The sequence below is a fragment of the Pholcus phalangioides genome, unplaced genomic scaffold (assembly GCF_987345545.1).
Source record: "Pholcus phalangioides strain wild (caught in Gottingen) unplaced genomic scaffold, Ppha-v1.0 ptg000024l_1, whole genome shotgun sequence".
In the NCBI taxonomy this organism is placed as follows: Eukaryota; Metazoa; Arthropoda; class Arachnida; order Araneae; family Pholcidae; genus Pholcus; species Pholcus phalangioides.
This window is the reverse complement of record NW_028301616.1, coordinates 24,146,106-24,170,209: the sequence shown is the minus strand read 5'-3', so window position 1 is coordinate 24,170,209 and position 24,104 is coordinate 24,146,106. Positions and strand designations below refer to the sequence as shown.

The following is a 24,104-nucleotide window of genomic DNA, read 5'->3' as shown; positions in this document are numbered from 1 at the left end:
GATAATGTTTACAATTAACTTACTCAAAACGACGAGAGAAAGAGAGAAGGATTATCGTTTAGGACGATTTACAGAATCACTGTTGTTTGCTAACTTAATCTTTTTACGTGACTTTCGAAAAGAACACTTGCTTTTGCCTCTTTGTTTTAGGATTTCTGGAAAATGGGAAATTGCAGTGTTCTCGTTGGACAGATTTATTGCTTGCACACTGCTACACCTTTATTTGGGTGGTTCTTTTCTACAGAGCTTTGCACAGATTCTGACATTCTACACATGTTTATAATCTCACTTTATGAGAGGGGACTCCTCTTTACTTCTCTCTTCCTCAAACTAGATACCGTCCGTGAACCCTTGCTGGTGCGTGCAAAAGAGGTCGGTCCATCACTTCCTCTGCCGTCAACTTCTACAAATGTTTTACCACTAGTTCTTGAATGTCATTCTCAGGCACCTTCAGTCCATGGTCTTCCCCAAGCACGCAATCTCTTCGACAAGTAGTGACTCTTGTTCGTGAGCTAGTCCCCCTCAAAATTAGGTTAAACAATGCAATCAGTCCACAGTTTTAGCAATCAGTCCACAGTTTTATACAAATACAAATACAACGCCACAACAGGCAAACTGCCCAACGAGGTGGCTGGCTTAAGAACATCATGGATCCCCGAGCCATTTTTTGGAGGCCCTACCTACTACTACACCACAAATGCACCCCCACGCTTACCGGAGACCATAGGGAAGAATAAAACTCCATAACACGTGTGCGGGCGAAAGCAAAAAACCATCAGCTCAGTTGTGATAATGTGAAAATAAATGTAAAAAAGCGCAAAATTTTTGCTCGTAATGCAAACCATCGCTCGTTAACCGAGTCAAAATTTGTTCAAAATTTTTGCTCCTTATGCGAATTGCTCGTTAACCAAGCCACTCGTTAACCGAAGTTCCACTGTATATATGTTCTCTGATAGGTCGAAACGCACGTTACCGGAGCTGGCTGCTTGGCTTGTTCTGTTTCTTATGGCCTTAGCGGGAAATAACCAGTATTTTCGCAGAGATTATAAATTACTTATTACGAGAGATTGTGAAGTGATTTTGTCGCCAATGATAAATGTCCCAGCCTGATTTCGTCTATGAAATTAACCAATCAAAGGAATAGAATCATGAAAACTACGTTCTATAGATTTCATGAAAATGCCATGAATACCAATGCAAGAAACTGGGGATCAATTTGACAGAAGAGTCAGCTCTCCTATATAAAGCCTCGGTATGGTGTATGAAAAAAACATTGCAACGTCATTTGAATCAGCCAGTGGGTGCCTAAAGTGTTATCGGAAATGGAAGGTCGTTGAGCAGTTTCAGCTTTGAAAATATCAGGTGTATATGAGTGATCTCCTGAACACGTCATGACCAACCGCTCTTTATCAACTAAGAGATATAAGCACGTGGTCGAAGAAGACCCGAGCCATGCTGGAAAAATATATACGAGTGACCTGCAACTTGGTTTTGCAACACGGCTCATTAGAGAGGGCACAACATTTTTTTAGATAGAAGAAATTTTCAGAATTCCGTGTACTGAGCCTGGTTACTATTTTAACTGTGCAGCGAGGAGATAAAGCTAACTTTTCGGCAAAAAATCTCATTTTCGTCAATGTGTGGTTGTAAAAACACAAAGTGTAAAAAGGACGTGACCAGCGTCGACCGATCAACTCCGTGGAACAGTTCTCCTAATAACGTCAGATATCTTGGCCACCAAAGTTGAAAGATCTCAACCCTCACCCCCCCCCCCCTTTATAGAGATGATTTGGGATGCCATGCAACGTTACAGTGTGGTGCACAGAGAAATTCAGAAACTCGGAATAATTGCAACTGAAAAGTGAATCATTGCGCAGGAGGCATGACGTGTGTTTAATCGAAGATAATTCAATAATACTGATGGATTTTATTCATGGATATTCATAATTAAGAAACTAATGACCACTCTAATTCTGTTGCACATGCCTTGATAATTACAAATATCTCTTAACATTTCCTGAGCATGAAAAATATTCCAAATATACTCTGAGTTTCTTTCGGAAATAAAATTGCACGAACGATTTACGTGAAATATATAGTGGGGATTACCCACGCATTTCTGAGTGGTTTGACGGATTCTTTCATGAATGAGTGATAGACAAACTTATTACCCATGGACGTGGATTTATAACCATCACAGGATCAGAAGGTCAGGACTATTTTTCTTGGTGATCAATTCGATATGCATGCGGCTCGAATTGGCGTTTTCTAAAGGTGAGAGTAAGAATCGGTCATTCCATCCTCTTCTACAATGGCTGGAATGTCATTTATTGCGCTTGACATTTACACTAGGCGCAAGACTTTGTCATTCATCAGATTGGGAAACTATAATGGTCTCGATCTATCGCAGCTGCATCCATGGATTATCGCAAGCTACTATCACAGAGGTCTTCAATTACTTTCGAGTCGCGAGCATTATCAATACCCATCATTATAAGACGAAAAGGAGCACCCAGCAAAGACAATTTTGACATGTATACTCAAACTGAAATCGGAATGTTAATCCTTAAAAGCAATTTTAATAAGGTGCTGGGGGGTTGGTGCATGCAAATTTTCCAACAAACACCTTTCCAAAGTTTTCAATTTTCAAATACTATGAAATTTTTTGCGTTTAACTGTGTTCAAGTTTTTGTCCTATCTGAACTAGAAATATTTTAATATAAACTGCTGGCAGACATTATATATACTACTGTTTTCCGCTAAAATGCTCTTTTCTCAAAACTTAGTTTTTTGTTAGATAAGGAACACTTTTTCGAATATCACTCATTCAAATGTCTTGAAACTTCGCATATCTCTCAACACTACGGTGTTACTTACGTTAACATGAGAGATTTTTTTACTAAAATTATGTAAAAAAAATTTATGGCACAAAATATGGATAAATTTTGGTGATTTTTGAAAAGGTTGCATGTTGTTAAAATTAAAATTAAAGAAAAAACATAACCAACAATTAAAATCCTAAATTCTCGCTTTAAATTGTATAAAAATATCCATAGCATTTGAGAGAAAACAACTGAGTATCTGTAGTGAATAGAAAATTTTAAAATGTTCCTTAAAGGAAGGAGATTTTTCCCATAGGAAAGTATGAGAAGTCAAAATCGTAGAGCGTCAAAATTAATAGAGCCATTTCTCACTAATAAAAAATTGTCCTTCTTTTTCACAAAAATATCCCTTAAAATTTTGGCGAGAATTGAAATTGCACTTCCAAATTACACTGTCGAATCCATCTATGATATACGGTCTATCTTATCGACCTGGGCTACAGCGCTCGAGTTGCTGGTACGCGGGCTTGGATCAAATCGGTTTTTTAATTGAATAATTTCCACAGCGCGTTCCCAGTTTGAGAAACCCATTCTATAAGATCCTAAAATAGCGCTGAGAGAACGCCAAACGAGAAAGAGTTGATGCGCAGTCGCCAAACTAGCTTTTATAATCACTTTACCGACAAAAAAATGGGAACATTATCTACCATGTCGCCTACATCCATGTCGTATCCACGCACATTATTGTGAGGATTATGCTGGTGATTTCACTGGTGGAAATACAGACATTTTGACGGTTATTACTGCTGCTGTTTCTAGAAAGCAAAAAAACGTCTCGCCTTTTAAAGTTTTTCGAAAATCTTTAAATCTTTTTCCATAAGGCACAAATAGTAGAAACGGCGTCTTCTACGCGGAAAAAGAGTGGAAAGGATCAAGAAAAATGATCTCCAAATGCATCAGAAATAAATAATTAATAGAAGAAGAGGAACAGAAAGTATCAAGGATTACCAGCGCTGCGACTGAAGATAACGGAAAACACTTTTTGTTACGGAGCAGAGAGACATATAATTCAAAAGTGACTTATCAGAAAGTTTCAAATATACTTTCACATCTTTCTCAAATCCACGTGGCATTAAGAATGGCCGAGTATCGACATTGTCACAGATAAGTAAAGTAAAATATCGAAACTGAAAATGGTTGATGCGTCCTTGACACATACGAAATAGTCAATATTATAGACAGGACTTTTTTTTTATTTCAAAGCATTATATTTTCTGGAATTTTCGCTTCAATTAAAAAGCTTTTGTTACATTTATTTCACTCCATCATTTCTCGGATCCGTACTTCAAAGAAGAGCAGTTTCAACAGGGATACATTTGAGAAAAATTATGCATCCAAGTATCTAAAGAGACATTTCTATTCGTTATGTAGGGAAATAATCAAAAGAAAAAGGTATTTTTTTTATATTATGGCAAGAAATATATTCGCAATGATTTTTTCGATGTTTCTCTCGAGGATACACAGAAACTGATGATTCACTGAAGAAGAACCGTCCATTGGATAAGAAGCAATAAACTGTCTTCTTAGCCGGGCCTTTGTATTGTAAATGATGAGTTGAATCCACAAAGGATTTCTACCCTTTTCTTTTCCCTCTTGATGGGAAATTTATGAAAGTTGCTGGAAGTCAAATTTTTCTTTTACAGCTTATTCTGAATAATTTCGTGGATGAAAGTTTTCTCTTGCCCTGTGAGAACTATCCGTGGGAAAACAACAGCCCTTGATGTTGGTTTATACGGACCCAGAGAGTAAACAATTCATAAAATATTTTCTCTCTCTCTCTCTCGTGGACAAAAAAAATCATATTCTTAGAACTTTTCCTTTCTTTTATGGCAATTTTTTACGTTAAATTTCTTTTCTTATGGAGATTTTGGAAGAATATTTCTTTCGTAATTTGATTTTTTGGTTTATGTAGTTTCGTAACGTGATTTACACCCTCTTTATGTAACTTTTCCGATGTTTGTAATAGTTTTTTGTGAACCAGAATTACGTTGGTGTTTAGGGCAATTGATTTAAGAGAATACATAAATCAAATAGTATATATAATTTATATTTTTAATATTTTAAATTAATTATTGATCATAAAATTCAATTATTGATTATTCATAAAATTCAATTATTCTTATAATTGAATAGATTTTTTTTTATTAATCCTTGTCACCTTTCCATTCGCACGCACAATTATACTTTGAAATACCGTATGCAAATCACGAATTTTTAATTTTTTTCAATTTTTAAATAGTTTCATTTTTGATGTCCAACTTCTATCGGATTATTGTTTTGCCTAAACAAAAAAATATTTTTGATGTATTTATATTAAAAGCACTTATTTTACTTACAAGCACTTTATATTAAAGTGCTTGTAAGAATTAACAATGATAACGTTTTCCATTAAAATGCTGTATGTTTTTTCTCAAATAAGGAACGTTTTCTCAATTATTACTCGTTCAAATGTCTCGAAAAATCGTTTGTGTTAATTCTTATGTTGATTCTCTTGTGTTAAAATCTTTTATAATCTTTGTTATCTTTCTCGACACTGTAAAGTTATATACTTGATGAATGATACCATTTCTTATTAAAATTATTTTTAAAAATTTTATGACATAAAATATGGGTACAATTTTGATGATTTTGGAAAAGCTACATATTGTTAAAACAAAGTAATTTTAAAAATTAAGATCTGAAATACAAATACAACGCCACAACAGGCAAAATGCCCAACAAGGTGGCTGAGAAAAAGATGCCCATAACATCATAACGTTCAAGTAAGTTTTAACTAACGTATCCACAAAGTTTAAGAAATCACATGTCATTTAATATCATAGTTGCCAACTTTGGAGAAAGAGAATTCAGGAGATTTTCGCGCGCATCCAAATTCCATAGAAAAATAAATGTAAAAGGGATCTTTTAAAACATTTTAGGGATTTTTCAGTAGTAAAAGAGAAATTTTAGGGATATTTTCCCTTTGCAAAAACCTTGACACTGCGCAAGACATCGCCAATTATGGCCATCAGTAGGTTAAAGTCCTTCGGTTGGTTAAATTACCTCTCAAAAATCTAATCTCGCAAGTCAAAACAATCTCCATTGGGCCCGAAACGGGACATGGATAAACAGATACACGCGATCGGGCCAATTTTGGATTTCGAAAGGATGGATTGACGCTTGCTGATTGGCGAATTTTATGTTTTTCCCCCGAAAATGTAACATTTTTTTGTGATTTGGCGAAATAACGACAATATTCGCAACGCTTATGAAGCAGCAGGCTTTTGTTTTTGTTTCGTTTTTGTTTTTCGGGTAAATTCTTGGGGAAATTTTTTTCCCTAAACATAGGGATTTGTTACGATCACGGACGAAATTCGGGAGATAAAAGAATTTTTCGGGAGTTCGGTAGAAATTCGAGAACCTCCCGGAAAATCCGGGAGACTTGGCAGCTATGTAATATGGTCAAGAGCATCAAAAACTGTGCTCTAGTAGAAATATTTAAAACAAATTATTTAACCATTGATTTATTTCAATTTTTTTAAATACATTTTTGATTTTATGAGTTGCGCTCTGGAAATGCAATTTTCTACACATCTCTGATACTTATTTAATTTGCATTCAAACTAAAGAAGACACTGTTCAGTTTATAAAATCAGGCAAAATATATGAAACGAATTCATAACTACTTAAAAATTCGAATTTTTAATTTAATTTTAATAAATATTGAGTCAATGAAATCTCAATCTTTTGTCTCGTTCTATGAACTAAGCAGTTTTCTTTATTATATATTTTTAATTAATGTTTTATTCAATTACATTTACGTCAAGCTATTTTACTATGCATTTAAGTTGTTTATAATGAATTTTTATCTCTTCATGTTAGAAAAATAAAAAAGAAGAATATAAAAAAAAGAGATATGAGAAACACATTATATTGGGTGGCATAGCATATACAGGGTGTCCTATAAATTTGTGAATGGAATAAAAATTCATAATAGTTGAAGGGGATGTGTATTTGAATGCGGTTTTGCGGTACGTGTAAATAAAATATCGCACATTTAGTCGCATCTACACACATTTAATCGCATTTATTCTCATAATTTAATCGCATTTATTCTCATAATTTAATCGCATTTATTCTCATAATTTAATCGCATTTATTCTCGTAATTTAATCGCATTTATTCTCGTAATTTAATCGCATTTATTCTCATAATTCAATCGCATTTATTCTCATAATTTAATCGCATTTATTCTCATAATTTAATCGCATTTATTCTCATAATTTAATCGCATTTATTCTCATAATTTAATCGCATTTATTCTCATAATTTAATCGCATTTATTCTCATAATTTAATCGCATTTATTCTCATAATTTAATCGCATTTATTCTCATAATTTAATCGCATTTATTCTCAGTTTAATCGCATTTATATTTTTGCACTCGTACATTACATGCACCTCCCCCCCCCCCCCCCGGGAAGTTCAAATCCATGGGTCAGGCCTATGTATGATTAAAGTTATTCCTGGCAAACGAATCCTCTTGGGTGTCAGATCCATGTGAATCCATGGATTCGCCCTCTTAATGAATACAAAATGTCATGGAAAGGCGCACTATTGCTACTGAATTGGCAGAGTAATGATGAAGGGATTTGATGGGCTATTGCTACCCATTGGAACCCCGGTATCACCAATTATGGTTTTCAGTTTCAGTTTCACAAACTGCATTGAAATGTAGCAATTCCTCCAATTTTTATGAATTTTTAAACTGTTTACGAATCTATGGGACAAATTGTACAGCCAAAGATAGCAGAAAAAATTTCAAATAAATAATTGGTTGAATAATATTTTTAAGGAAACTTTCTGTTCATCTTTTGACCGTGTTAATATATATTAGACTCTAGAAAGAAAAATAACAAAGAGACTAAAACAATTGGGCTCAATTTTTTGAAAAATGCGGGCCACTTCATTGGTTTGAAAACGTGTCGTGGGCCACATAAGTGATCTGAAACAGTACCCTACGCCGGGTTTTTCTAGGAGTAGAATTTCTGCAATGTGTGCAGCGTGAAAATGTACAGCCAGTTATGTACAGATTGGTTAAAAATCTGAAATTCAGGTTTTTTTTACCAATCAGCGTTTTTACGCTGCAAATGCTGTAGAAACCTGCTCCTAGGAATACCCGACTTTAGATGACTTGAGTGATGTTTAAATGCGCCGCAACCCCTCAAGTGAGCTGGAAGTGTGCCCCAGGTCACTTAAGTGTTCTGTAAATGTGGCGCGGGTCACTTAAGTGTTCTGTAAATGTGGCGCGGGTCACTTAAGTGTTCTGTAAATGTGGCGCGGGTCACTTAAGTGAAGTAAGAATGTGTCACGAGCCACTCAAGTGAACTGGGGCGCTGTTCTATATCTCTTAAGTGGTCTGTAAATGAGCCGCAGATCACTTAAGTGGTCTGAGAATGTGCCTCCGGTCACTTAAGGATCTAGTGGTGTGCTGCTTGGTTCACTTTTACAAAATCAGGTTTGAGGTCGCGGGCCACATTAGATGGCTCCGAGTGTCACGTTTGGCCCGCGGGTCATAGGTTATGCATGTATGGCTTAAAGTAAATAAAAAAAATATTAAATATTACTTAAAGACGGGTTATTTTTTTCATAGGAAATCATGGGAAGCCCCGACCGTGCAACTTGAATCACATTTGAAAAACTTTTTATTGTTTTATTCCGTAACAACAACATGATATACGAAAGTATCCATAAAGCTGGCTATAAAAATACCATGACGTTTTTGTTAAGAATGAAACAATTTAATGTTAAAAGTGGCAAATATAGATCCTATATTTGCCACTAAAATCCTACAAAATCCTATCTTCTTATGATAATGAAAAAACATACGAATGGAATATATACGAATTTTCAACTGGAAAATAATGTTTTTCTTCTTAGTACTCCTAAACGTATCTTCTTAAAAAGAAACAAAAAAATCACCAAAAAACATTTCGGCATGTTGCGTTAATTATTCATGGAAAAGTCATATTCAAGTCATGCATATTAAATAGCAACAAGTAAGAAAAAGCAAAGAAGCCTCGTCCTGAAATCATGGATAAACTACCCCCCGCAGTAATGATAATAATAAATTAGTAATTTTCACGTTGCAAAAACAGCTTTATTTGCATTTTCCTTGTATTGGCATGTCTTCTTCGCAGCTCTTCCCCCGATTTCAATTTGTCACTCATCGTGGCTTGAACTTGATCATTCGTTATTTTTGTGACAGTTTAATATGTGAGAGGCAAAAAAAGCAATTTTACTCGTAATTTTAATGTAGATGTTTGAAAATTTTCTATACGTTTTAACTAGCTCCCACGCGTTTTTATGGCACGAATATTGTGCTCGTTATTTTCAGATAAATTAAACATTTTATCATTATTTTTCAATTTCAATTTCAGCTTAATATGTGATTATAGAGTGTTTTGGGGATGTTCACACAGTGTATTCAATCTAGTATATACTGTATATAAAATTGATTTTCTGTGTTTGTGTGTGTGTATGTTCCCTACAAATCTACAATTTTAGATCCATCGTCGCCAAACTTTGCATATACATGGATAAAATAATTCAGAAATAATTTCAAAATTATGTTTGGAAATAATTTCCATAAATATATTGAAAGAAATAATTCCCCAGAATTACCAAAATAAAAGCAATTTCAAAATCATTCACGATTAATTGATAATAGAAATAATTCATCAAAAACTTTTCCCAAAATAGGTAAAAGAAATTTATCTCAGAACCAATTGAAATCGATAATTAATGAAAGAAAAGGACCCCGGAATCAAGCCAATGAACCAGCCATTTCCGAACCCGTTAGCCCGTATGTTATAAGACACTAATGTACATTACATTAAGTAAGCTCTTGTGAATCTAGACACTATTTCATAATTCTAGATACCCCAGTATGACCTGGTGGTGCGAATGGCGCAGTGTTAATTTGCTCGTCTAACACCATGAAGGCTACCGTCAGGTCCGCGGGTTGGATCCCGGAGAAGGACGTGACAAGTTCTTCCCCTCTCAAACCCCAAGCGACCGCCGATAGATGACGTCTCAACAGGCTCTCGCTGGAAGTTCTCTCAGACGAGGACAGAAGCACATTATGACTTTCTCTAGAGAGAACGACTTCTGACCCAACTCAGTAGGTAGTAAATTGCTTCAAAGCGATATGACTGGAGCTGGTGTGCGGTAAACTGGCAGTATGCACTGGTGACACCGGCGGTCTGAAAGTTTTGAGTATTCTAGGAAGTTTGAAAATCTTATAAACCCATTTATTACCCATTATTACTACCCATTTACAAGTATAGCTGATTCCTATTGTGTTTTCCTTCTATTAACTTACCCATTATTGAAGACTTTAATGTATTTAGTCTCTAATGGGGGGGGGGGGTTGCACAACCCCTTTTCAGCCTGCTGGCCAGAAACTTCTATAAGTAGAGTGTTTTGGCTTTAATTGGTAATTTTACTTGCTTTCGACAATTTTTTGGAGGTGGCTACTTGCTTTTGAAATTGTTTTAGCAGTAATTGGCAACTCTACTTGCATTTGAAAAAAAATTTGGTGACGTTTATCGTGTTGTGTGTTTTTATACTTTTTCTACCTGAACATTTTTCACGGGCTGCAGGTAACTTCGTGGCAGGTCGCATTTAGCCCGCTGGTGCAGAGTTGTGCACCCCTTGTCTAATGAATGATTTGTTGGATATGACAACACAAAATTTGAAACTGAACTTTTACCTTGGTTGTCAGAACAGTAAGCATTCCTCACTGTCAGATACTCGGATGTCATGAACTGGGCGATGATCGAAGATTTCCCGACGTTCTCTTCGCCGATGATGAGCACTTTGTAGCGCTGGGCAGTTGACCGGCTCGTCGAACCAGTCGACGAAGTCCTGTCCCTGAAGTCCATTTCGGATACGACGGATCCCTCCGATGTGACGTTGACGTCCGATCTGGACCTGAAGCACATCAGGTCGCCGAGGTTGACGACTCCGCCTCTGGACGTCACGCTGAAGCTCCTTATGCGATAACATTCTGCGTTCGGGTCCACGACGGTGGCTCTGCTACTGCTGGGCATCGTGTACACCCTCCGCCTGTACGGTGCAGCTGCCGCCACCGCCGCGTACGGTTCTTCCATGGACATCGGCGTGTCAGTCCGACTCGGGAAACGATATCCCAGGGCTTCCATGCTGGATCCGCGGCTGCTGTTGCGGGATCTACGGTGCCTGGACATCCTGGTGCTCCGCATGCTGCGGATTTTGGCGGGGCTCGGAGTCGGCGTCTCCCGGGGACTTTGCCCCATCCGCCCTGGAAGCTCCACATTAGCGAAAGCGTTCAGAGTCAGATCAGGCACACTCTTGGCGACTATTCGACAGTTGCTGAAAGCCTTATCCGCTGATGCCTGTGTCATGTCAAATACCATAATCACTGTGACGTCTCTCAGCAGGGTTTTAATTCAAACTCTGTCAAAGTGAGAGCACCAAATTCACATAAATGCTTCGGTTTTGGATTGCATCAGGGAAAAGTCCAGCACCCACTCAAGTCTTGTTCACATCGAGATTGGTGGCTGCAAATCCCAGAAGTCTGTGTGTGTGTGTGTGAAATATGTTCAGAGTAAACTGTCTCTTTTCTTATCAGTGATCTCGATACACACTTTTCGCAGATATGTTTCAGAAAATCTTGGGTCTGATGCAAGTCTTAGTTCCCACTAGCGATGTGAAACTTGCAAAGGAACTTAATCCATCTTTGATTTCAGCTGTAAAAGAAAAGAAACAGGTTTAAAATTGCAATCCACATCAAATTTCATCAGCTTATTCGAAATTAACAGCATTTCGCAGCGTTCTCTCAATGTGTCAGCACCACAAATTCAGTTATCATTAAGTACAGAATGTCCCAAAATTGATGGGCAAGTTTCAAAAATGAATTATATAAAAACGGAAGCGTTAGAAATTTATTTCCTACTGTATTGTGCTTTAAAAAAATTCATTCAGACAGAATTTCAAAATTAGCTACAAATTTTTTGCAGCAGGTGACGCTGAAGTCTGTATAATAAAAATACGGTATTTTTTTTTATCAACATTGATTTGGTGTCTGAACAAAATTCACAGGACACCCGTATAAACGGCTCAACCGGGATGGCCTGAAATTGAATTCAATCTGAATCTCGGAATTAATTTCTTAACAAAGTTTTTCGAAGTTTTCCAACTGATGGCGCTGCAGCCTTAAAATCTCGAATCACCCCAGAGGAATGTTTACGAGGTGCATATGCGGTCAAATAGTCTGAGAAACTTGAATACCGTACGTTATTTTCAAAATCCCACCCGAGACAATTGTGCGGGTTTCTGTGAAATTTTGTTCTGAAAGTGTACCATGTGTAGTTGATGCAAATTGCGGACACCATAAAACCTCTCTTTTGCAGACATCCACGTTACAAAAAAATTCGCCCGTAAAAGAGGGGTAACTTCTAATCAGGGATTTGAAATGCATGCGTTTTTTAAACAAGGGGAAATTATTATTTGACCGTAAAAGAGGGGGGTAGCCGCATCTGAGGGATGTCCGTTAAGGTTTTAATGTATTTTGAAAATATCATACTTCAAGTTTTTAGGGTTATCTGTTTCAAAATTTGTAACTAATTTTGAACAACCGCTTCTCCCAACTCACCAATTTTCGACTTACAAGTGATGAATATATTTAGCAAAATGTCTTAATCAGACCTCTCTCATACATTTATGTTTCTCTTATACAGTATTATTGGGGAGATTTAGACTTACGTAAAATCCTCGAAACAGACCCTTTTCATAAATCAGAGATTGGTGGTACAAAGATAGTACAGAATATATTGAAGTTTAAGTAAACGTGTATCAGAGAACTGAATGTGAAGCTGTACATAACAACACGTAATTGTTGATAACGAATAGATGACACAACACGTATGTCATTATAATCAAGTACGTTCTCAGATCATGTCCAGCATTCGCTCCTTTCTGATGGACAACATCACACCAATTACGCTGATGACATAACTTTCCCGCGTCATATTCTCCATTGAGAATCATCCATAAATGGACGGAGTCATTCCAACTGTACCGAAATGAAATCCCATTTCACATACCCATCAATATCAATTGCTTCATTTCCTGATAAAGATGGCTGGCTTCCAAAACTGTCACAAAGGTGTCACCTGCTGCTGCATCACAAGGCTATTAGTTCCCTTAATTAGATATTGAATTAGTTCATTCGAAAGGAAATATTGAACAGTGTATCGAAGCGGGAGATTCTGCAAGGTTCAGTATGGAGTAGAGTGATTAGTGTTTCCTCGAGGTGCTAGTAAAACCGCTCTTTTGCGGACACTCGCCGGACAAAAAAATCCGGCCGTAAAAGAGGGGTGGCCGCATCGGGGGTGGGGGGGAGTTCCTGTTTAAACCACAAAATACACTATTGGTAATAACTAAAATGGTTCTTTGTTTGCAAATGTATGGAATTCTGACAATATAAAAAGCGTTTAAACATGAAAGTACATAATTATTGCAGAGATACCAAATTAAAATTACAAAATAAATATTACACAAAGTCTATATACTGAATTTACATCTTTTGGAAAAACTGATCAACCATATTTGGTGGGTATTGCTGATTATTCTAACTTCTTCTAACACATTGCCTACATGCGTCCCGGGGGCCAACTGTTGACCATCCCCTGGTACATATCATTGGCTGAATATCTCTCGATAATTTTTTTGGCAATTTTTTACCTCATTCCCCGCACATCATTGACATCAGCATATTGACCACGCAATTTCTTAAATGCAATTTCGTTACTCACACAGAGACAACCAACCATTTGAAGCTTCACAAACATCAGAATTGCCAAACATTAAAAAAACTTCATGCAAAAAAATATATTTCAATGGAAAGAGAAGCTGAAAAGTGAATGAAATATTAGCATTTGTATTGCCATCTGGTGAGTATATTCGTTGCCTCTGTGGTCTAGTGCGTTCACCCGGAAAGTGAAAGGACGTGGGTTCGATTCCCCCAGGGAAATTGAATTTTCTTCGCATATATATCATCAAAATATATCTTCGCATCAGCCAGCTGTGAAAAACCTTTGTATTATATGATATGCTCATAAGTTACACTCAAATCCGTGCGTCTGAATTTTTGGAAATTGCATTCTACATGTTGTCTATAAAACACTGTAATTAGACGAATATATACGATATACCTTAGATTTCAATTCACCTCGGCAATATATAGAAGAATATCATATTGAAATTTCGTAAACACACAATGAATATATTTCAAGAAATCATGTTTGAAACGCAGTGAAATATCAAAAATATTCTTCGTTATACGCGTTTAAAATTTTCATCCGCGTATTATTTGTATGTGAAAATGCAACGCTAAAGTAGACGTAACTTCGATTCTAGCATCCTACGAACAAAACAAGGCCTGTTTTGGAATTACAAAGAATAGGGCTTTCATAAAAAACGAAAAAATCGATATTTTCTTCCAAAATGACGTTTTCAACGTAGTCGGATGCCTTGACTGTCCAGACTTCTATCAACAACTGTGGATCTTGGTTATCAAGTTTCTTGAACTAGACTCATTCTAATTGATTCGTCTCTTTGATATACAGGGTGTAAAGTATACACTCTTTATAATTTGAACCGTTGGTGATAGAAACATACTTTCAATTAGAAAACGTATCCCAGTGTATTTATAATTTTTATATTTATTAGGCAAGGCCAGACAAAAGAACACAAAACGGAACAAGACAAAAAGACAGTTGTAAAAACAAACACTATATTTGGCCCAAAGGAATAATCCTTCCATGGGCCATAATGAATAACCTCCAGATTCATAGCAATGTATCCAAGTACAGTACACAGAGATAAACAATAATAATAATAATCAATTTAACAGTTTTTCTTTTTATAAACTACAGAAATGATACTATTTTCCATTGTTTTTATGCCATAATATTCAACCAACACTTCCAAGAAAAAAGAATAACATTAGTGAACAGTAGAGCCCGAATTATATATACACTTAAAAAATGGCAAAATTTGCAGCGAAGGTTGAAATATAAAACTAAAAAAAGCTCAAAGATACACTAAACAAACGCTGACATATGCTCTGAAAAACGCTGAAGTATGCAATGAAAAATGCTGAGATATACCATGAAATAAAATAAAAGTGCGAAAAATTTAAACAAATCCATCTAATATTAAATGCTAAAGTATGGCACTAAAAATGAAAAGTATACGCAAAAATGAAAGAAAAATATGCATTTGCAGGTGTCAAAAAATGAAAAGAAATTCATGGAAAAATTGTGAAAATATGCATTTAAAAATACCGAAGTATGTATAAAGAGAAAAATATGTCCTAAAATTTATCAATGTGCCCTAAATGGCTATACAACAATTTATCGAAAAAAATTCAAAAAGGCTCATTTTTGATGGAATACATCAAACTTTTTGGTGAAAATTTTGGTTTGAAAATGGCACATTTTTGATGGTTGAATAAAGCATTATATATATATATAGACGATATACACCAAGTATCCTTAACCTTCCTCTTCCTAACTACATCATGGCTAACCGCTCAGTCTCAATGAACAAGTTTTAGCAGGTTTTCAAAGAAGACCTGGGTCATGCTGGGAAATGTCAGTGTATGTGTCCTGTGCCTGAACTGAAGCTTGCTTCTGTGTAATGCGTGTTATATGTAGTGCTGCCATCAATTTTTTTAAACTATGAGTTTTTTCTCAACTCACAGTGAGTGAAGTGTAATGAATGAATAATTGTAACGTTGTAGGCCTGTTGCTCTCTTTGGCGAGACTTTTTTTTTTAACGGGGAGATCGGCTCGAATTCGTGCCTTGAAGTTGGGAACCACAGAAAACGAACTTTTAACCCGGGGTCCTCGTGACCACTCGGCCACCACAGTGGTAACGCATCCTTGACCAAGATCTAAAACATCGTATAAAGGTATGACTTCACACCTTGTGTAAAGCTCAATATTTTTCCTTGCACTCAACAACCTGCATGTTCCATTTGTGTTTTCTTAACTCTTTCACGTGCGGCTAGCGATCATGTCTAATTACTTCATGTTCAGGCTAAACTTGCAACATTTCATTCAGTTACTTATGTTAGGCTTAACTTTCCTACTTGTTTGAAGAAAAAAAAAATCAGATCCGTTTTCTTCCAAACTCATTTAATCCCTTTATACAGGCTTTTGGCAACAAATTGGAGTGATCTGTATTTGAAGTATCGGCGATACAACTGGTTTCTTAGTTTGCATGACAGAAATAGGAAGGGTTGGGAGGAAAAAGATGAGTGGCAGTATATTTCCTTTCCGTTCTCACTCTCTATCTCTCCCCCCCCCAAATAAATATATGGTAGGAAGCTACATTATATGTGGGGGGAAGTCACTAAACAGGAGTATGGTAAATGGGGGTTGGGGGGGGGACATCCGTTCACAGAGTTACAACCAAGCTCCGTGACGATGAGAAGAGAGCTGAAAGAAACAGGGAGAACAGGAATGAGAATTTCTTTCATTTGCGTTTGGGCTATATGTCGCGTCCATGATCGTTAAGGGATCGAGAAACTTCTCTTCAGCGTAAGATTTTTATTCATCATCGTTATTTTGAAATAAACCGAATGTATAATTTTTTTTTTAAATTTTAAGCCTAATTTGGAAATATTGTTTTCATTCGTCTCACACACACACACACACACAGTTTCATTATATTAATTTAATTCCTTCGAATCATTCACTGAAGCATTATAAATGTTTTTAATGTATCTTATTTCTGCATTCCTGTCTTATTGCCAGGGCCCGGATGTTGTTGCCTTAAAAAATCTTAAGGAAATCACTAAGAAATGCCCTGAAAACTTGAAAAATTATGCGAAAAATTGGAAAAAAAATTTAAAAAAATGACCTTAAATTAAAAAAAAATGTCATCAAAATAATAAATTTCTTGAAAAAAAATACCATAACCGGTCATGTTCGAAAGAGGAAAATTTGACAGCATCCAAATCATGTATAAATTCTGTGGTGTTTGGCCAGAACATATGACAACTCCAAAATCACATTTTTGAGATATGAGAATTTCCATTGCCATTTAAAATCAAAAATGAAGCATACGCACAAATACAAATGAAAATATTATACATCAGCATGTTGTTTAGCCGTATTTGCGCATTTTCCCCCACTTCTAATTAGTTATAATTAGCGAGACTTTCTTTCAGATCGAGATGTCATGTTCTGACCAAACACCACAGAATTTTTCTCAACATTAGATTTCATCAAAAATAACAATTTTTCTATTAAAAGAGTGAAAATTCATGAATCGGTTAGGAACACTGGCGTTATGGCTCCCACAAAATTGGGAGTCTGGCAGGGCTCCGGTCCGGGTGCCTGAGACGATTCTTATCATTTTTTTTTTTTTTGTATTTTAACAAGAAATTCACTATTGAGAGGCACGGGAAAAATCTAGCTAGAGGGGCCGTGTTGCTAGATCTGTGGCCCTTGACTGGCTTACTGGGGGGGGGGTTTAAGCAGTTAAAAACAAACCCCTCCCCCCTTAAAAATACCCTGCTCACGCCTATGGCTGGGAATGTAAAAAAAATCCATTTGTATGTTTTATTTTCCAAGAAATTCAAGCATATGTTTTCAATGCAATCAATAGCCATATAATTTTTTTTTGCAATCCTTTTGATTACCAAAAAAAACTTAAAAGTGAAGAAAATATCCTGAAAATGCCAAAAAAGTTCTCCAAAACTAAAACAAAAAATACCCTAAACAGTGGAAAAAGACCCAGAAAAATACAAATTTCATCAAAGGCCCTGCTTATTATAAAAAACATATTTTTCTATGAGTGCATCGTTTCTATTTCTAATTCGTCGCTATTTCTCCTTGAAGCCTCTAGCAAGTAACTACCATCCTAGGGTGGCCAGATCACGTGCCTGCATAACCGGGATAAATCCCGGAAATCGTTCTTAAAATCCGGGACATCCATGAATAATAACTGGGACAAAATTAGGACATTTTCAAAACTCTCATTTGGTGAGGATTGCAGTGTAAAATTGCAAACCATCAATGTATTACGAAAATATTATCGCAATACTTCTACACAGAGACGCAAAAACGTGTAAAATGTCAATATGGGAGCCATGACTGTCAGACGTCCCGTATGTATGTGATTGAAGCACTTATGCCATGAAGGGTGAGAGAGATGCGTGTTACATTATACACTAATAAATTACTGTGGGGGGACTTCAGTACGTTTAGTGTCATATCTATGCTTCTATGAGCAGTTGACCCTCGGTTTACGACCTTACTACGTGCAATTCGTTCTGGAAGTCCGTTTGTAAACTGAATTGTTCAGAAATCAAAATAGTTCCCCCCCCCGTAAGAATCAAATGTAAAATTCATTAATTCTCGTTCCAAGGACTTCGAATATTTTTAATGTGAACTTTCACAGCAGTGCTTTGTGCTCAATTTCATAACGTAAAACCGATTGAAATCATTACATTAACACTGAAAACGCTTTTCCGTGAAATAGACAATCCCAACCTTTACGAGATATATCCCATATGGGAGCAAAAGGGCTATGTCTAGTTTCTTTAACACAGTATAACCTCTCTTTTGTGGACACCAGCGGGACAAAAAAATTCGTCCGTAAAAAGAGGGGTCGTCCATTACAAGAGATTCTACTGTACCATCTATAATATCATGTTTCAAAGTTCTTGAAATCTCTTCCTGTGAAGCAATCTGGCCACAATTCCTTTAAAACTGAATTCATATTTCTGTATGCCACTCGCTGCCATATCAATAAGAGCTATCAGCAATATATTAACATGGCAAAAATATAACAGTGAAATAACAAATTCCTAACATAGTATGAAACGTAGCTAAAAAAGTTAAATTGGAAAAAATATTGAAAATAACTCTATTCCATTGCGCAAGCAAAAATCGGGACAAACAGACGTCAAACAAAACCCTTTTCGGGACAGGGCGAAAAATAGTAAACAACCTGGAATCTAGCCACCCTATACCGTCTAAAAAATAATATTTCACCCCAAACATGCCTTGTGTCGTGTATGCATTTAAATACTACTGCCCTCTAACTTTCCAATTGGCAGAGAAGTGGATGTTTGCTTTGAATACGTGTATGTTTTATATTTTGAACCTGCTGTTTTCTTTAGCAAAATGGCTTAAAGAGGATCACGATGAATAACTATGGTGTAATAGTAGTAATAGAACCTCTTGATAACGGACACCCATGAAACCAAAACTTTTCTTCGCTAACGGGGAATGTCTGCTATTGGGGAGGTACGATATTCACAGCAGAACCTCGCTTATACGACTTTCATATTTATACGACGTTTGGCAGTTGGTTCCTATGTGTTACTGCATGTGAATGTTATACTCCGGTGGTTATGCATAATCATCAGTCGTCTCGATGAAGAAAGTTTGATTAAATTTCACTACATTTATCACTTTTACCGGCGATTATGCATAATTCCCAAATAAAGTCTGATAAATATGGAAAAATTTGTAACACCTTTCTTCTCTTCACTACACCAATTAATTATTTTTACCCGTACATGATACGTGCACTACGTATATTTTGCAATAAAAATTATATTGAATAAAAGTGTGAAGAAGATAAAAGCATTTATAACAACACTATCAGTTATGTTGGCTTTTTCCCCACTTATCAACATGTGATAAGTGTAGAAAAATTTTTAAATTTTTAAATTTCGAATTGTTTTTTTTCTTTTAGCATTGAAAATAAGGTTTATAATTAATGTTGAAAATGAATTATTTCGTTCAATGATAGTATAAAAATTACTTTCCAAAACCAATATTACCATTCAGAATCCTGGAGCATAGTTAATTTTTTTTATAACGTGATCCTCACGTATTCCCAAGGGATCAGCATGATCCGTCCAGGGAATTTGTTAGCAGACATTCATGCCCGAACCCAGACCTGCACAGCGAGAGGCTAGCTCCCTAACCACTCGACTGCCAGGCGGCTACGTCCTGTTGATCATGTAATTGATTGATGTATTATTATGTTCACTAATAAGAGATTGCATATATAATCACCCGTTGAAGATGATAAGTTCTCGATTTATGAACATAAATGCACAAATTAGAGTTCCGAAAAAAAAATTTGAGTTTGCCTGATTTTACTGTCCGCTAACGGGGAGTACATTAAAGCCCATATTTCAAGGGACCGGGGGATCAGAAAAGTGTCCGTCAACGGGAGTTGTCCGCTAACGGGGATTGTCCGTTAGGAGAGGTTCCACTGCATTTTTTTTTTTACTCGCTTTCTTATTTGTTTACTCCGCTGCAGGGCGCAATTGTCTCCATTCATTTCACGAGAAAATATTTCAACGGGGAAAACAACATTCCTTTAGATATTGAAGGGAGTAAAGAAATTGGATTTTTCTGGATGAGATTTGAAAATAAGATATAAATGAAAAAAAAAACGTTATCATTAAATCGGATACGAAAATTGGTTAGAAGAAAATCAATGGAAAGATATTTCATGCGTAATAACAAACGACCGAAACGTATCATAAACGTTTGGTTTATATTGGAGGATATCACACAGTATACGCACAATAATTATTTTTGTAAAAAAAATCATAACTCGTAAATTGGTGGATTTCGAAGTGATATATGTTTATGGGTGTGGTAATATAAAAATATTTTATAATACTATTATAAGGCCCGCGAAAATTACTTTTTTGGGGATTCGCAAACGTCTCCAGCCTAGAGGCACTCTTCCATAAAGTGTAGAAACACTTGAATTATGTTAAAAATTATTAAAATTGTAAAGGAATTCACTTTTTATAGCCTTTGAATAAACGATTATCTTCATAAGGGTACATTAACGAGAATCAAGGAAACGAAATTAATACAGAAAAAAAGAGATAATTTATGTGTAAACTACCGTAGTAAATTGAGATTGTAATAAATAAAGTATGCCAATGTAATATAAATTTATTTTTTTAAAAATCTATAAAATCATGAGAAAATTTAGTTCGCATAAAATAGGCTCGAAAATTACAGCGGCAATGACTATGTATTACCTAAATTAATATTACAATGTCTCAGAATATTTTCTCATAAATATGATAATTTAAGAATTTTTTAAATGTTTTTATAATGTCTACTGTCAACATTCATATCATTTTGTCATCTATATGGAAATCATGATAACGTAAGTTTATGGAGCTGCAAAATGGAACCCGGAAAATTGATTGCATCTTAAATATATGTGTATTAACGGGTATAAATGATGGAAGAACTATTTTAAATATTGTAATAAATATTTCCTTTCGATATGTGATCAATTTTATTTTTAAATTAAAAAAAAAATTCTTCCCAACATTGGGAAAAAAATTATTTCCAGTATTGATTAAAAATTTTATATTTAACACTGAACGTAATAATTTATATTCAAGTTAGACGAAAAGACGAAAACAATTATTTATCTAATTGAGAAAATTATTTCCAAAAGTTTGATTTTCAAGATAGATATTTATTTCCACTATTGGGAAGAAAATATTATTTTCGATATTGATGAAAAATTTTATACTATCATTGAACGAAATAATTTATTTTCAACATAGATGGAAACATTTGTTTCATTTATTTTTCGTTGTTGAAAGTTACTCATTCAACACCGAAAAGCATTATTTCTGGCATTGAAAGAAAAAAAATTAATTCAACATTGATGAATTCATTTTTCGAATATTTGGAAGAGAAAGAACTATTTCCAACACTCCTAAAAAAATTATTTTTAATATATGAAAAAGAAATTTATTTCTCTTTCGTTTTAAAGAAATTTAGTTTCTTTTCAACATTAATTATAACCCTTATTTTCAATACTAAAAGTAAAAAAGCAATTCGAATTTTTTAAAAAATGAATGCTATGGTAATATTAAAAAAAATATTTCCAGTATTACAAAAGAAAAATTATTCGAAAATTAGAGCCAAAAAATTTAATTTCAAAAACTTCAATGAAAAATTTATTTCAAATATTGGGAATTACATTTCAAATTTATGCAGTACTACGCATTTATGTATACGTTGAGGAAAAACATTCATCATTTTAAATCCAAATACTTATAAAAAATTTAGCATAAAATATATATTGATAATACGAATGAAATTAAAATAATCCGACGTTATAAAAATTGATGAATATTGAATTAAATTAAATCTTTAAAAATTCACTACAAATCATCCAAAAAAGTAATTCTTACCTCATTCTTCAACATCTAATATTGAGAGATTTTTCTATTTTAAACTTGATGGAAATTTTTTGTGCTTATCGTTGCGCGTACTAATTTATTTTTAACATAGACGAAAAAAGATGCGGTTTTAAGGAAGTTATTATAAACATTTTAAGAAATAATTCATTTTTATGGATAATTTACAGATAATTTATGTATCCAACATTGGAATAAAAAAACTTATTTCCCACATTGATGAAAAAAGTGATTATTCAATATCGAAAGGGGAAATTTATTACCAACATTAGAGGAACAAAATTATTTAAAGGTACAAAAATATTTTCAGTGTATTGAGAAGAAAATCAATTATTTCTAACATTAGAAGTAAAATTTATGTCCAGCGTTAGAAGAAGAAAAAGGTAATTTCAAATATATTTGAAGAAAAGATTTATTTCAAATATGAGACAAAAAAGTTTATTTCAAACATTTGATGAAAATAGTTAAATATAAATATTAGAAGAAAAGAGCGTATTTCAAATATTAGAAATTAATTTTCAACTTTATGTAACGCAGTTGCGTATGCGATGAGAAAAATGCTTATAAACATAAATTCTAATCTTTAATTTATATGATATAAATGTTATTTATTTTCCATTGCAATCAAGTATATAATGATAACATGAATGATTGAAAACTCTCCCTCGTAATTAATAGATATCGATAAATGAAAGTATGAAATTGCTAGGTTATATTAAAATTCATGAAAACTGATCAGGAAATTTATTTCAAATAATTCCGAATGTAAAATAGTAAAAAAATAAAATAAATCATTACCTTAATGAAATTAGGTTCCTCGCTATCCTTGAGTTCCAGACACAAATCCCATAGCACATAAATTTTTTTAAAAAATTCAATTTTTTTTTAAAATTTTTCAACAATTTGTAAAAAAAAATTTTTTTCCCCCTATTACAAGTCGGATATGGATGAGGACGCGATTCACTCTCTGTCTCCTGGATTCACGTGTTGACGGACGCAAAACTATCTCGAATTTGATAACGTGCTCCGTATATACTGTGCTTATATATATGAGTGTGTAAGTAAGTAAGTAAGTAGCCACACGATTTCTTGTATCACTCCGCGCGTGCTTTCCCAGTAATAAGTGCCTTTCCAGATTATAAAGGTGCGTGTTTTTTGTGAAGAGGATTTCCCAGATGTGGACCTCCGCCGGTTCCCATGGAAACGATTGAGAAGATGAGAAGAGGGGGGGGGGGTATCGGGAACCGATGAGTTGAGAGAAGATGAGAGTGAACGGAAAATTCTCGCGGACTTTTGATAGTTCTTGGGATTATCGCGGATTCAGTTTAAATGCCTGTCCGGGGTCATTTACCAGAATCACTGACGGGGAGGGGGGGGGGATTCCGGAAAAACAATACGGATGTTTTCGTGGATTTTACTTCATTTATCTCTTCCCCAGACGTTTTCCGGAAAAGCAGTTTACCCCCTTCAAGAACACGCGGTAATTGTTTTTGTTTTCCCTGTAAGACCCATAAGAAAAGTAAATGAATTTTTACATTACGACACATGATTTCAGGTTGAAGGCAATCATTAAGAGAATAATAAATAATAAGTGTCGGTTTTATGTAAGGCTTGCCGGAATTATGTTGTACTCGGGTTAGTATCCTTTTTAATGAAGCTTTATTTCTGTTGAATCCGTGAAAAAAACGAGAAAAACATTTCGCTAGTTTGTGTGTGCCGTAACTGACGTTCTTCCTATTGATAAGTCCTCTATGGAGCCACTTCAGTTATCTCTAAATGACTCGCTGATCCTTTAGATGATCTGGAAATGTATCCTGGTCTCTCAAGTGCTCTTAAAATTTATCGTGGGTGGGTTAAATGCTCTGGAACTGTGCTGTGCATCACTCAAGTGATCCATAATTATTTTGCAGATGACT

The 24,104-nt window shown here is 35.0% G+C and overlaps 1 protein-coding gene across 1 annotated transcript in view; it reads right to left on the bottom strand.

Moving 5' to 3' along the window:
* LOC149069052 (uncharacterized) overlaps positions 1-23,167 on the bottom strand; it is a 54,921-nt gene extending 31,754 nt beyond the window's left edge. The window contains exons 1-2 of the mRNA XM_089251214.1: positions 22,987-23,167; positions 10,636-11,653 (exon numbers count right to left, since the gene is read on the bottom strand). Coding sequence (XP_089107340.1) covers positions 10,636-11,320 — 685 coding nt within the window. The 5' untranslated portion in view covers positions 11,321-11,653; positions 22,987-23,167. The remainder of the gene's footprint in view (positions 1-10,635; positions 11,654-22,986) is intronic.
* Positions 23,168-24,104: the final 937 nt, after the last annotated feature.